The sequence below is a fragment of the Squalius cephalus genome, assembly GCF_949319135.1.
Source record: "Squalius cephalus genome assembly, chromosome: 8".
NCBI lineage: Eukaryota > Metazoa > Chordata > Actinopteri > Cypriniformes > Leuciscidae > Squalius > Squalius cephalus.
The window spans coordinates 23,075,885-23,091,581 of record NC_137129.1 but is presented as its reverse complement, the minus strand read 5'-3'; the positions used below and the strand labels follow the sequence as shown (position 1 = coordinate 23,091,581).

Here is a 15,697-nt window from a genome sequence, read left to right as displayed (position 1 = left end):
ACTTCCCTATTTGCACTGCCTGTGTAGCAAGATCACATTCTCACAAAAATAATATGTCAGTGATGAAAGAGGAACAATGAGAACAAATCAAGTGGAATTTGTGCTTACAGATAGGAGGTAAGTTGTGCATGTAAACAACTCTGTATACGTGTATGTTTCTGAAATAAATAGATTCAACAAGACAAAAATGTTAGCTCATGCAAGTAGAACAGTAGTAGTAGTAGTAGTAGTAGTAGTAGATGCTTTTTGTGCATCCAAAATATTATTTCTTATATATTTTTTATACATAATACATATTTTCTTAAATTATTTAACATTTTTAAATTACTTTTTCCATTTTGCTATATATATATATATATATATATATATATATATATATATATATATATATATATATAGGTCTATTTAAAATGTTTGATCATTTTAAGAATTTAGATTTTAGTAGTAAAAAACTTGTTCTCATCAATGAGAACAGAAAATGTTACACATTGTTAGATTGGATGGATCTCCACATCAGAAATATCAGATATATTTATTGAATTTATTGAATAAACTTAGTTGCATATGTGTTTCATTGCTCAGACTCTGTCTGGTTGTTTCAATGCTCAGACTTCGCCTAAATGTCTCAGTGCTCAGACTTCGTCTGGATGTTTCAATACTCAGACCTCGTTTGCATGCACAAATCTAACAAGCTTTACCACAGCAAAAACAATGGAGAATTACTGCTTGTTTACTGCACAATCATAAGATTATAAGACAATCATAAGATTAAACAACAAAAACTTTGCAAGAGCAAGTAAAATAAGTTTTTGTTTGTTTTAATAATGTAAAAACATAAAAATACATAAATCAAATAATTACACAAATAATAATATGAATAAATTATTAAATGATGAATCAAATGACAACATAAATGACTAAAGATTATAAATGATTATAAAATTAAACCAAAGAAAACAAAGAAAATAAAACACAACACAGATGGTCGCTCTCTTAAAAGACATACACAGGTTGTTATCCTTAGATCCTTCAACATTTAGGTTCAGGATTGTCATCATGACATTTGTAAAATGCTGATAAATAAAAGTAGGGATCATGTAAAAACCCTTGTGAAATACCAGAAGGGCATGTCTTAGTTGCCTGTTGGACAGAAAATGTTCTGAGACAAGAGCCAGAGGGATGATGAGAAAGTCAAGGGAAATAAACTAAAAACGGAATAGTTCTAGGCTTCATTATGTCTTCTTGTCAAATGGGCATTTGTTCACTGTACATTATAGATCAGGGTGTATCTCCAGTTGGCTGCCATCCTGGTGTCCCACCTCACTCTCCCATCTTATAAAATCAGAAGACAGAATCCTGAAACGTAAGTATATATTTGTAAGCGTGTAACTCCTAAAAGATTCTGATCTCCATACAAACTATTCAACATATTGTATTTTCAGCCATCAAACTGAAGTTTACTCAAGGACATGTTCCAATTTCGTATGGCAACTACATTTGGACTCTGGGCTTTAATGAAACAGAGAGCTCATCTGACCTGTCAGCCTCTGGGGTGCAACACCTTCAGGTTCCTTTAGTGCTACTACATGGTTTTGGGGGTGGAGTGGGTCTCTGGGTGAAAAACCTGTCTACCCTTGCAGGGGAAGGAAGGCCTGTGTACGCACTGGACATTCTGGGTTTTGGACGCAGCAGTCGACCAACCTTTGGCAGGGATGCCAAGGATGCAGAGGACCAGTTTGTAGAATCCTTGGAGGACTGGAGAAAGGCAGAAGGTTTGGAACATATGATTCTCCTGGGCCATGATCTTGGAGGTTATGTGTCTACTGCCTATGCCCTGAAATATCCTAATAGGTAAATGTGTGTGTGGTTTTTAAGTAAGGGATAATCCACGGCTATCTGTTTTAACTATTTTAATGCACAATGTGTTGGGCAGTTGCCTCCATGGAGTGCATTCAAATAGTTTAATTCACAGTGAGCTTTGGATTATCCTGCTTATACCATGGTCATTTGCCAGCATTGACAAGTTAATACTGTCAATGATGTTTGCAGCTCTAAATTTGACTGGAGGGGTTAACATGTTGGTTAAGTTTGTCAGTTACCACTTGTTTACTATACAGTTACTCAATGTCTGCTATAAAGAATATTGTCTAAATTAATTTACACAGATTGAAGCACTTGGTGTTGGTGGAGCCATGGGGTTTTGCAGCAAGACCAAATGTTCAGGAGCGTTGGGTTCCCATTTGGATTAAAGCCTTTGGGACAGCAATGAATCCATTCAACCCTCTTGGTCCGCTTAGGCTGGCAGGCCCACTGGGTATGAAACTGTTGTTATTGTTTACTAATTGTTTTACTATTGTTTGATTAAAACTATTAAAAACAGTTTTCAATCTGAAATGTATCTGAAATAAAATAAAATAAAATATAAATATTAAATGAAAAACATAAACTAAAAAAAAAACATAGAAATGTTGCCTTGGCAAATAAATGAAATAAATAAGTACAAGTTGAAGCAGGTACATCAATAGGCCAATTTTAAATGTTAATTTATGAAAAGCTAAATAAATAAAACAGATTTTAAACTGGGCAAAATTGTTTGTCAGCTGTTTACATAGCAGTTAATATTTTTGTAAAATCACTAGTAGTTAGTTAATCAATCAGTTGTTAAAGGAGACAAAAAAAAGAAAAAAGAAAAAAATTAATACAACAAACACTTTTGGTTTTCTGTCTGACTTGCTTACAAGTAGGCCTAGGTATTGTTCAAAAATGTTCAATATACTGATACCGATACCATGACTTCGATACCGGTTCCTGAACGATAACAATTTTATGAACAGATAATGTTATAGCAGGGGCTGTTACATTAATGTGAAGAGGGAAAAAAACAAGAAAGCTAAACTGTTAATGCAGCTAACCTTGAGGATAAGCACACTTTCCAAGATGCCTAGTTTAATGTGAGTTAATTCCGTTTTTCCCGTTAAAATTCTTCTGGATTCCGTCTGGATTCATAAAAAATTTCTGGTTGGTTAAATTAAAATTGTATTAATCAAAAATCATGTGTAATTAATTTAAATCATGAAACTTGATCAATTTAATAGAGCCCGACCGATATGGATTTTTGGGGGCCGATGCCGATATTAGGTATTAAAAAAGCCGATATCGATATAACGGCCAATATTATTTATGTGTATATTATAGTTCAGTATCAGTCAAAAGTTTGGACACTTTTTCCCATTTGTGTGTGCAAACTTTTGACTGGTACTGTATATAGAATACAGTATACATAAACAGAATATATATAAACACATTTTTTGCAATGATCACTAGTTTGCATTGCATGTTATTCTATACTATATAATAAATACTGTTGCATAATCTTCACTAATGACTTTGTCTTTTTATTTAGTCACGTTATATAAAAAAATACTTTTATCAATAAATTTATCAAAAGTGACACTGGCAAAACCTTGTTATCTTCTATTATTAGTCTTAACTCCACTAGTCTCTACCAGTGGAGGATGTGCTCAGAGATCTTTTTACTAAAGTAAAAGTAATAATACCATAATGAAAACATGTTTAATTACATGTACAGTAGGCTACTTTTACTTAAATACTATTTTAAATAAGTAAGTAGTCAGCAAAATGTACTAAACGTGAAACTACTTATTATGCAAAATGGCCCTAAAGTGTTATAATTATATAAATTATTGGAATGTTGCTTGATGTTGTAACGTAGCGTTATAAGCAGAATGGGCTTTAACACTGTGTCTACACCGGATTTATGGGATTATTTTTGTGCCTTTAAAATTGAACGAACTTTTCAAGAAATGAATGAAAATATAAATTGAAACTTAAAAAAATGTCTTTAAAACAGGAAAAAGAAAGTCTCACACTAACCTGATAATCAAAGTTAGGAACCCTGGCCATCACGCTACCCATTGTTAGCATGCACCATCATAATTAATGATCACTTAATTCTGAAGAATTCAAACAATATGAGAATTGCAACCAGATGGTGGCTTGCTGTCATATGGTACAGACCTTCAAGGATATTTCATTATATTCTTTATTTTCGCTATACTTAAGTATGAAAGTGAAAGTCTTGGATTTTGTAACAGTCTGACCTCAGTATTCTCATAATACACATATAGAACTAAAAATGCACAAGTACATAATATACAAAATTTGTGTAAAATTAATTTATATTTTAAATTATGCAATGATCATTTGAACAGTTCTTGTTACAGTAAATGTAAAAAAGCAGTGACTGGGTACATTGTAATGAAGTATACACAAGTCTAAATAGATACTCCAAACAAAAAATTAAAATTCTCGGTAACACTTTATATTACGACCCGCAAACAACTGCGTAAGTAAACCGAAACTACGGTGTACGTTTCTGTAATTATAGTGTACTTCCGTGTAGGTATAAGGGAACAATATGTTAAGTTTTGGGTAATAAAGGGGTAACAAGCAGATATACAACCTGCAAAGAACTTCGTAAGTAAACCGAAATTACGGTGTACGTTTCTGTAATTATAGTGTACCTCCGTGTAGGTATAAGGGAACAATATGTTAAGTTTTGGGTAATAAAGGGGTACAACCAGATATACAAGCAAATTATTTATAATGTAATTATTTTAAAACTAACAGGTACCTATTCTGTTAATATATTCCAGGCAAAAATTGTACGTCTGTTGTATATAAAAGTTTTTATCACATTTCTGGAAAAATATGTTCTTGTGCAATGTAGTTACAGGGTAATTTTGACATCTGTGGGTTGTAAATTAAATATATATATATATATGGCTGTATGTAAGCACAGTATGATAAAAATTTAATCTGAAACAATTTTATAAACAGCTGATTTCGAAAAACATTGGCAATGCTATTTATTGGCTTTTCTTACTAAACTACTTAACGTTTAGCCAAAAAAAATTTTTTTCTGCTATGACTTTAATTTAGAACGTACCATGTAGTACTTATACTTACCTTATCACATTGTATTGCAATGACACTTAAATGTCAGGGCAAATATACTGTGTAATTAAAAGTTTTATTTTAATTTTTTTTAATAAGAGTACCTTTCTCTGTAATTACTGTGCAAATAGTGTTGTTTCGTATTGTTACATAGTAAGTAGTGTTTGTTACCCGTTTCAACTGTGAATTTACAGGGTAAGTGTAACTCCTGCGGGCTGTAAATTAAAGTGGCGCTTGTTACCCCCTTGTTCTGTGTAGTTACAGGGTAAGTGTAACTCCTGCGGGCTGTAAATTAAAGTGCCGCTTGTTACCCCCTTGTTCTGTGTAGTTACAGGGTAAGTGTAACTCCTGCGGGCTGTAAATTAAAGTGGCGCTTGTTACCCCCTTGTTCTGTGTATTTACAGGGTAAGTGTAACTCCTGCGGGCTGTAAATTAAAGTGCCGCTTGTTACCCCCTTGTTCTGTGTATTTACAGGGTAAGTGTAACTCCTGCGGGCTGTAAATTAAAGTGCCGCTTGTTACCCCCTTGTTCTGTGTAGTTACAGGGTAAGTGTAACTCCTGCGGGCTGTAAATTAAAGTGGCGCTTGTTACCCCCTTGTTCTGTGTAGTTACAGGGTAAGTGTAACTCCTGCGGGCTGTAAATTAAAGTGCCGCTTGTTACCCCCTTGTTCTGTGTAGTTACAGGGTAAGTGTAACTCCTGCGGGCTGTAAATTAAAGTGGCGCTTGTTACCCCCTTGTTCTGTGTAGTTACAGGGTAAGTGCAGTAAATATACAATAAAGGATCCAATTTAATTTCTGACTTTTATTTTACAAAAAAAGTCAAAACATCTTAATAAAACATTATCTTTTCTACAGTATACTCAAACAACAAAGTAACACATTATACCCCCCCCCCCTTTTATTTGCGTCCCTTGCTTTTCTTCTTTCTTTTCTTGCTCTTCTTTTTCTTAACTTCCACTGGGGACTCTGAAGTTGAGGAGTTGATGGAGTCCCATTGGTCTTGCTGCACTGCAAAAATATGAATATACAGTATACATGCTCTTAGCAAGCTACACCTTCAATTAAAAAAAAAAGAAAAAGAAAAAGCATGAAACACAAACCTGAGGGCTGTGGCAATAGTTCAATAGTTCAATAGTTCGGATTGAGCTGATCAACAAACGGACAGGGAACTACGTCATCACGTTGAAAGGTCACGCCTGCGCCGGCCGAAGTACCGCCCCACTGTTTACAATGCGACCGTACGTAGGAGGATAATTCAACTAGTATTGTTTGCGATTATATATATAGAAATAGTATTCAGTGAATATGAATATGAATAGTATATGAATAACATTCTGATGAATATGAATAGTAGTTAAAATAGTATTGCCGGCGCAGGCGTGACCTTTCAATGTGATGACGTAGTTCCCTGTCCGTTTGTTGATCAGCTCAATCCGAACTATTGAAGGTAAAAAGTCTATAAATTATGTATTTCTTTTTTTTTTAATGACCTATCGTTTCGCTAGATAACAACCTCTTCTTCAGCTGTGATCGCGTACAGCCCGTTTAAACACTTAAAAGACTTTTGAAACTGCATTGATTTGGACTTAACGATGGTGACCAATGAAGTCCGTTGTAAATTTTCATTTTGGGGTGAACTAATCCTTTAACAAGTGCATTTATAATGTACAGTACCAGTGATGTTTAGTTCTTCAATTTGATATTTTAAAAAATAGGAAAATGGTCACAAGTATAAGCCGTGGAGTAGGGCAGGAGTAAAATTTAAACGTCTAACCTTTCTTTCTTTCTTTCTTTCTTTCTTTCTTTCAAAGATAAGATTATCACTCTTAAAGCAGAGATCACCTTGCTCAAAGATGAGTGTGATTTTTTGAAAAAGGAATTTGAAAAGATGAAGTCTGCTGTCCCATCTGCAATGACACAAAGCTATGCTGTTCCTATAGTGCCACAGCCCTCATGTTTGTGTTTCATGCTTTTTTGTTTTTTTTATTGCTGTCAGAACAACTATGCCTTTTTAAAAAACATTTTCTGCTGCACTACAGTCATTATCACTATAAAATATCACATGATATGACTCAAACTTCACCAAAATGTGTTTTCTTCAAAATTACAGTTACTACAGTAATATCAGGTGGCACAAAATGTTTAGAGTGGAGGATTGTTCCACAACTTAAAATTGAAGGTGTAGCTTGCTAAGAGCATGTATACTGTATATTCATATTTTTGCAGTGCAGCAAGACCAATGGGACTCCATCAACTCCTCAACTTCAGAGTCCCCAGTGGAAGTTAAGAAAAAGAAGAGCAAGAAAAGAAAGAAGAAGAAAAGCAAGGGACGCAAATAAAAAGGGGGGGGGGGGGGTATAATGTGTTACTTTGTTGTTTGAGTATACTGTAGAAAAGATAATGTTTTATTAAGATGAAAAAGTGTTTTGACTTTTTTTGTAAAATAAAAGTCAGAAATTAAATTGGATCCTTTATTGTATATTTACTGCACTTACCCTGTAACTACACAGAACAAGGGGGTAACAAGCGCCACTTTAATTTACAGCCCGCAGGAGTTACATTTACCCTGTAAATACACAGAACAAGGGGGTAACAAGCGGCACTTTAATTTACAGCCCGCAGGAGTTACACTTACCCTGTAAATACACAGAACAAGGGGGTAACAAGCGCCACTTTAATTTACAGCCCGCAGGAGTTACACTTCCCCTGTAAATACACAGAACAAGGGGGTAACAAGCGGCACTTTAATTTACAGCCCGCAGGAGTTACACTTCCCCTGTAACTACACAGAACAAGGGGGTAACAAGCGCCACTTTAATTTACAGCCCGCAGGAGTTAAACTTCTCCTGTAAATACACAGAACAAGGGGGTAACAAGCGGCACTTTAATTTACAGCCCGCAGGAGTTACACTTACCCTGTAAATTCACAGTTGAAACGGGTAACAAACACTACTTACTATGTAACAATACGAAACAACACTATTTGCACAGTAATTACAGAGAAAGGTACTCTTATAAAAAATAAAAAATAATTTTTTTTTTAATTACACAGTATATTTGCCCTGACATTTAAGTGTCATTGCAATACAATGTGATAAGGTAAGTATAAGTACTACATGGTACGTTCTAAATTAAAGTCATAGCAGAAAAAAAATTTTTTTTGGCTAAACGTTAAGTAGTTTAGTAAGAAAAGCCAATAAATAGCATTGCCAATGTTTTTCGAAATCAGCTGTTTATAAAATTGTTTCAGATTAAATTATTATCATACTGTGCTTACATACAGCCATATATATATATATATATTTAATTTACAACCCACAGATGTCAAAATTACCCTGTAACTACATTGCACAAGAACATATTTTTCCAGAAATGTGATAAAAACTTTTATATACAACAGACGTACAATTTTTGCCTGGAATATATTAACAGAATAGGTACCTGTTAGTTTTAAAATAATTACATTATAAATAATTTGCTTGTATATCTGGTTGTACCCCTTTATTACCCAAAACTTAACATATTGTTCCCTTATACCTACACGGAGGTACACTATAATTACAGAAACGTACACCGTAATTTCTGTTTACTTACGAAGTTCTTTGCAGGTTGTATATCTGCTTGTTACCCCTTTATTACCCAAAACTTAACATATTGTTCCCTTATACCTACACGGAAGTACACTATAATTACAGAAACGTACACCGTAGTTTCGGTTTACTTACGCAGTTGTTTGCGGGTCGTAATATAAAGTGTTACCAAATTCTCTCATCCTTTACTCACCTTCATGCCATCCCAGATGTACTATATGACTTTCTTTCTTCACATTAACACAAACAAAGATTTTTCAGAAAATATTCCATCTCTGTGAATCCATATACAGGTAGATTGTAGCCCATGTGCATAGTTGGTCAGAAGCGATGGTTAAAACAGTTTAAATTATTAGTATTTTTTATAATCTATTGTTTTACTTCAGAAGACATTGATTCATCCACTGGGGTTGTATTAATAACCCATTACAGTCACTGTGTGGGGTTTTAAAAGTGTCAACTTTTGTCGGTGTGTTAATCCAAGATCAGCGTAGACTTATAAGAATAAAGTGCAACCTCTTGTGTACTTGTGAACTGTTTTTGTTTTAATCTAGAGCTCCAAAGAAATTAAAATAGTTGCATTATATCTGGTGTCTGAAGATCAAGATCCCAGTCATTCAAAAGTGATGTGTCATGTGTCTGAAGAAAGTAAGATTTCTGTCTGATGGGGACAGTGGATCTCTGGTACTACCACCCTCTGGGTCAGCATCTTATGTTCTTAGGTTTTATACCTATGAAAAAGCAAACATTATGATGTAATCGAAGAAAGACTTGTGTAAGGTTGTGTAACGATTGGGCTAAATAAAGTCAACACTGCTGTATAATGTTGTGGGCTCTCAATGAGCTCTAAAATATCTCTCCACCTTTATAACAAAAACAAATGACTGACTTAACGCGAGTCTCCAGCATCTCCATTATCCTGATAATGACGATTGATGATAATGATGATATTATTTGTCTGTGCTATTTCTAGGAACTCATCTCAACCATGTAATGTAGCAGTAGATAAATACAGATAAAAAATAACAACAACAACAACAAAACTCCTAACTTTATATCACTAAAATGAAATAGGAAGCCGCTTACAGACGCTCATATGTAAACACAACACTGACGTCTTCACTTCCAGGTCAAGAACCTGTCTATCAAAAACTCAGTATCCAATGAGAACACATCGCTGTTAGCCCCGCCCCCACAAAAGTTATGTGCCTGAATGGCGAATGAAAACTCAGGGAGCGTTAATAAAAACTTCAGAAGCGTTAAATGAAAACTCAGCGAAAGAAAAGCGAAAAGAGAGATCAGCGAAAGAAAAAAGAGAAAACAGTTAGTAAAACATGCAGTGAATTAAAAACAAAGTAAAAAAATTTGCCTGTGATTTATTTTATATCTCTCTGCGAGACATTTTATTAAGTTTCAATTTATATTTTCATTTATTTCTTGAAAAGTTACGTTCAATTTTAAAGGCACAAAAATAATCGCATACGGGCACTGCCGTTGCTACTCGCTTCGCAATAGCCGTTTACCCTGGATGCAGCAAAGCATTACAATGCATTTCTCCTTTGCGTCAGTATGTCATAAATAGAATGAGGCATCAGATTTGTCGCGCGCGTCGCATCCAGTGTAGACAACATCACTGATTATAATGGGTTCAACTGTCTTTTGTCGCATCGCGCCGCTCACGTCTGGTGTCTTGTTCATGCAGCAACAGACAAACATGGTAATTAAATGCTTTTCCTAAAAATGAGAAAGAAAATACAGGGTATTAAAACAGTATGAACTACAAATAAAGTATCTTTGAGGCTAAATAGATGTGTTTTAGTCTGAATTAGGTAAGATGTGTGCTTCCATTTCAGTTTCAGCAATCCCTTCACTCGATTGGGATGTTCTCTTTTGTTCTGGGCGGCAAGTGCAGTTACTGTAACATCGGGCATATTTTGTAGTATTAAACACATATTCGACTTCATCAGGCTCCAAAAATTCTTCACAAAGAACACAAAGAATGGCCTTCTCAGCTGCCATAGTTGCAACTCTTGCGTCATCAGAACAGTGTGTTCAACGCATCACCGTTTCTGTTTAAAAAACGTTGTGCAACGTTTTGTCGGGGCTGAACGCAGCCCTGGGGGCTGTTCCATAAAACAAGATTAGAGTATAAGCCAGGCTTATTTCGGTTAGTCAGACTTATTGTCGGTGGATTCTGTTTCATAAAGCAAACTTAAAATAGTTCAAACTCAGTTACCCTGGCAACTTATGCTGGGAAACTAGCCTGGTCCAGGGCAGGCTAACTGTCAGGCTAAGCCTCAGTTGTTACACAGATCCTCTAACACTGACCAACAAGAACACAATGATATTACCACTGACACTCTCTCATACCATTATTGGACTTTATTAACCACTATTAGTCCAAAAATAAATACACAGTATACAGAAAATCAACTTAAATAAGGCTACAATGATAAATTAGACAATATAGACCTATATAGATAGATAGATAGATAGATAGATAGATAGATAGATAGGCCTAAATACAATATATATATACTACAGGTTTTCTTTTTTTACTGGCTGAATGTTTCGTGCCCAAGATTTAATTAGATTGTTTTAAAGATTTATGAATACATTTCTCTCTGGTTTTGTTTGGCAGCTGTAGTACATGTTTATGATTAGAAGAACATTAGAACACAATCTGAAAAAAGCTTTGTAAAGCAGAAGCTAAAATCACAAAATTAAAAATAAATAATTACAAAAGCAGAGTATACATTTTAACTGGTAAGATGAATCTGAGCTTAGTAATTGACAGTATTAGCCTACATTTGATTTACCCCATTACAATAGTCACTTTACAGTTATTGCTATCATAAAAATATACACACAGGTTTAAAATTCTAAATAAGGCACATCTAATGTCCAAATAACAAATATTTTAGTATATATATATATATATATATATATATATATATATATATATATATATATATATATATATATATATATATATATATATATATTGTACTTTATTATGTCTTTCAATTCAAACACACTTAACACAATTATACAAATTGACAGTTCCTTTAAAGACATCATATTTTCCCCCAATAAATATTCCTTATTTTTCCCTTCTACTTTTTTTCTTTTGTGATAATACCCACCAACACATAGCCTAAAAACACACATGATTAGAACAATAACCAAAAAGTACATAGTTAGACACTTTTACATATGATTTAAGGGGGAAAAGACAAAAAACAATAAATAAATAGTAATAAAAATTTAACATTAACATATTTATATCAAACTCTTATAATGACACATAATTCCTAATAGTTATTCAAGTAATATTATTTGAATATCAAATATTCAATATTAAATAAGTAAATAAATAAAATAACAAATAACTAGAAATAAAAGGGAGGGAGGGTTATATAAAAATGTATGTAGGCTAATATATATTCCTTTATTTTATGGAATATTCTTTAATTTTAGAGTTGCACATATCTTTTCAAAATGTATACATTTGCTCTTAATTTAATGTTATCCTCTCCATAATGTACTTTAGAAACTAAATCTACTCATTTAAAACTGGGGATTCTTGCTTTCTCCAAAAAAATATTGCATTAAAAGCTGTAATTCTCAGCATTCTAAATAAGTATACATCATCTTTATTAAGTAGCATATACCCAAAACTATATTTTGTATCTCTATATATTTAGTTTCTTAAAAAAAATCTTCCCTGAATTATAGGCTACTTCACTGAAGTACTTCTGTTCGCTAGAAGTTCAGTGCAACTTATCCAACATCCTAAAGATAAATTATTATAATTAGAAGATATTTCTAGTGTTATAAAATATCGCATATTAATTTTCCAAGCAAAATGTATATTTTAGTCAGAATTATTGCGCTCCTATTTGGCGCGCATGCGCGCAGCAGCGCTCGTTCAATATGAAAATTAGCAGCAAAATGGATACATTTTCATGACTTTCGAACATTTACAGATGGAGAATATAACTGTAAAATGTAAGTTTTGCACTGAGGGGGAAAAAAACATGTTACAAACGCATAAAACAGCACAAAATATACGCTGTTTGATGGTGGATCGATTTAATACAAACGATCGACCTCTAGGGCTGCTTAAGAAACGCGTGCACACGCAATTATCTAGACTAGATAAACCTGGATCAAATTAGTGAGATTGCGTGAGCTTCAATTACCTTTTATGGAACCACTTTAGCCCCAACTCATTTGTAAGGCTCATTCAAGTCCGGTTTTGGAGTTTAATCCCCGCTTTTCTAAGCGTCTTTTATGGAACAGCCCCCTGGTGAGACGCAATGCTATAAAGTAAATAAACAAAGTCCCAGTCTTTTACTCTCACAACGAGCTTATCATACTCGTTTGCTACATTAGCTTGCTAGCCATGTTTCATACCTTGTGGAGTGGAAGCTAATGTGTGCGCATCTTACACTGTGTCTGAAGAAGAGACCTCCTCCTTTTACTGAAGTGAAAGGGTTGGCTGGTGTCACTACAGTGACATGGGTCGTCATTAGCAAACAACGGAGCGCGTTCTGCTGGACAAACTACATAGTTACACAATTTACAAGCATTTTTTCCGCGTTATATGTTTTGTAAAAAAAATTTCATAACGGCGGCATATCTGAGCCATATACGCCGATACTGATATCTGTGACAGGCTCATATCAGCCGATAAAATCGGCAGACCGTTAAATCGGTCGGGCTCTACAATTTAACAGCAATTTATTAACAGTTTAAGAAAAAATACATTCTTAATGTTTTTAATTTCTTTCCAAATTCCATTTTATTTTTACCCAGTTCTGTGCTTTCCGTTTAATTTCGTCTATATTCCATTTTAATGGTTTAATCAAAAACATATCTAATTAATTGAATTCATAAAAACAACTTAAGTTATTAATTTGTATACAATAATAGGATCTTATGAAATTATTTATTAGTTATTTTTTTTGATCAATCAAATCAAATGAAGGCATAAAACATTAATTTATCTTTTATTAAAATAAAAAATTAAACAAGCTCTTTAATTTTTTTGGCAAACAAGTGCTACACAACAGAGGTTTACTGTAAAAATAATAACATGGAAGACTTTTTTTAAACAATATTTGTATTTTTATTATTAGTAGTAGTTTTAGTAGTAGTATTACATTAAGATGAACATTATACTGTACAAGAGTAATATATTTCTATGGTTTCTTTAAGTTAAACCAAACTTTTTATTTTGATGGGTTGCCGTCTAGACTTTCTTCTATGATATGATGATAGTTTCTCTCAAATGAAATGTTATCAAAGTGAGAATACTTTGAATCCTGGATGTTCTGCATCAATGAATGGCCCAGATGCGTGGTTCCCACTACACAGCACGTGTGACGCATTGTTTGTAGCAGTAAATGAAGAGATGTCTCATCGATCACAAGTTCAGTATGGCGTACCACAAGGCTCAGTACTAGGACCGCTGCTGTTCACTCTGTACATGCTACCATTAGGAGATATCATTAGGAAACATGGCATTAGCTTTCACTGTTATGCCGACGATACTCAGCTGTATATTTCTTCAAAACCTAACGAAACTTACCAATTCACAAAATTAACAGAATGCATAGCTGATATAAAAAATTGGATGACTCGTAATTTCCTACTACTTAATTCTGAAAAAACAGAGATTCTAATTATTGGACAAAAAACTTCCTCACGTAATAACCTAGAATACTGTCTAACACTTGATGGCTGCTCTGTTAAGTCTTCGTTGTCGGTTAGGAACCTGGGTATGCTCTTTGATACCAATCTTTCATTTGAAAGTCACGTGTCTAGTATCTGTAAAACCGCATTTTTCCATCTTCAAATTATATCTAAATTACGCTATATGCTCTCATTGACAAATGCGGAACAGTTAGTTCATGCGTTCATGACCTCAAGGCTAGATTATTGTAATGCTCTACTCGGTGGTTGTCCTGCACGCTTAATAAACAAACTACAGCTGGTCCAAAACGCAGCAGCTCGAGTTCTTACCAGAACCAGGAAGTATGACCATATTAGCCCGGTTCTGTCAAAACTGCACTGGCTGCCTATTAAACATCGCATCAATTTTAAAATATTGCTTATCACTTACAAAGCACTAAATGGTTTAGCTCCGCAGTACTTGAGCGAGCTCTTAACGCATTATAGTCCTTCACGTCTATTGCGATCTCAAAATTCCGGCAAGTTGATAATACCTAGAATATCAAAATCGACTGCTGGCGGTAGATCCTTCTCCTATTTAGCACCAAAACTTTGGAACAGTCTTCCTACCATTGTCCGGGAAGCAGACACACTCTGTCAGTTCAAAGCAAGATTAAAGACACATCTCTTTGACCTAGCATTCACATAATACATTATAGACTTCTATAATTCAATGTTAGGCTGCATAGATTATGTCAGATGGAACCGGGAACACTTCCCAAAAATCCTGATGTACTCGTTACATCATAAGAAGAATGGCATCTACGCTAATTTTAGTGTCTTTGTTTATACCGAGGTTTTCCCGCAGCCTGCCGGATCCAGGCCGTATCCAGTTCTGATGAAGGACCTTCGCCTGGACCCGATCCAACGCAGTGCTGAAGTGCCAACTTGTCTCTCCCTATGGAGGATCCCTTTACCACTCTACAGATAAAGCGTTGTTTGGAAACTCAATTCGCGTACCTACCCCGAATTGATCAAATAAAATAAAATTCTGTATCAAAAATTATAAGGAAACGCCAGTACTTTTTTTAGGTATTGGTTTGTAGGGAATTCCAAACCTGCGCACATATATTCAAACGCACATAACTATAGAACCAATTCTTAATGCGCATGTGACCGCCATCAGCGTTTCTCACAGGTTCGCGTTTAAAGTCTGTGTAGAGAGAATGGTGTCGTCTTAGCGGCCCCTAATTTAATAACAAATGATCGTTGCGATGGAAGCGAATCAATCAAAACTAACTTTAGCTGGAAAATAACTATATTAAAGAACCGCTATAAAGCAAAACAATCTCTGTTACCTTAAATTATACGTTTATCTCTGTAAAGCTGCTTTGAAACAATCTACATTGTTAAAAGCGCTATATAAATGAAGATGACTTGACTTGACTTG

General features: G+C 34.4%; 1 protein-coding gene across 2 annotated transcripts in view; it reads left to right on the top strand.

Moving 5' to 3' along the window:
• The first annotated feature begins 61 nt into the window (after nt 1-61).
• abhd5b (abhydrolase domain containing 5, lysophosphatidic acid acyltransferase b) overlaps nt 62-15,697 on the top strand; it is a 71,539-nt gene continuing 55,903 nt past the window's right edge. The window contains exons 1-4 of one of the 2 annotated variants that reach the window (XM_079878104.1): nt 62-117; nt 1,278-1,363; nt 1,443-1,851; nt 2,166-2,314. In XM_079878104.1, coding sequence (XP_079734230.1) covers nt 77-117; nt 1,278-1,363; nt 1,443-1,851; nt 2,166-2,314 — 685 coding nt within the window. In that variant the 5' untranslated portion in view covers nt 62-76. The remainder of the gene's footprint in view (nt 118-1,277; nt 1,364-1,442; nt 1,852-2,165; nt 2,315-15,697) is intronic. The other variant, XR_013821958.1, reaches the window with a different exon arrangement.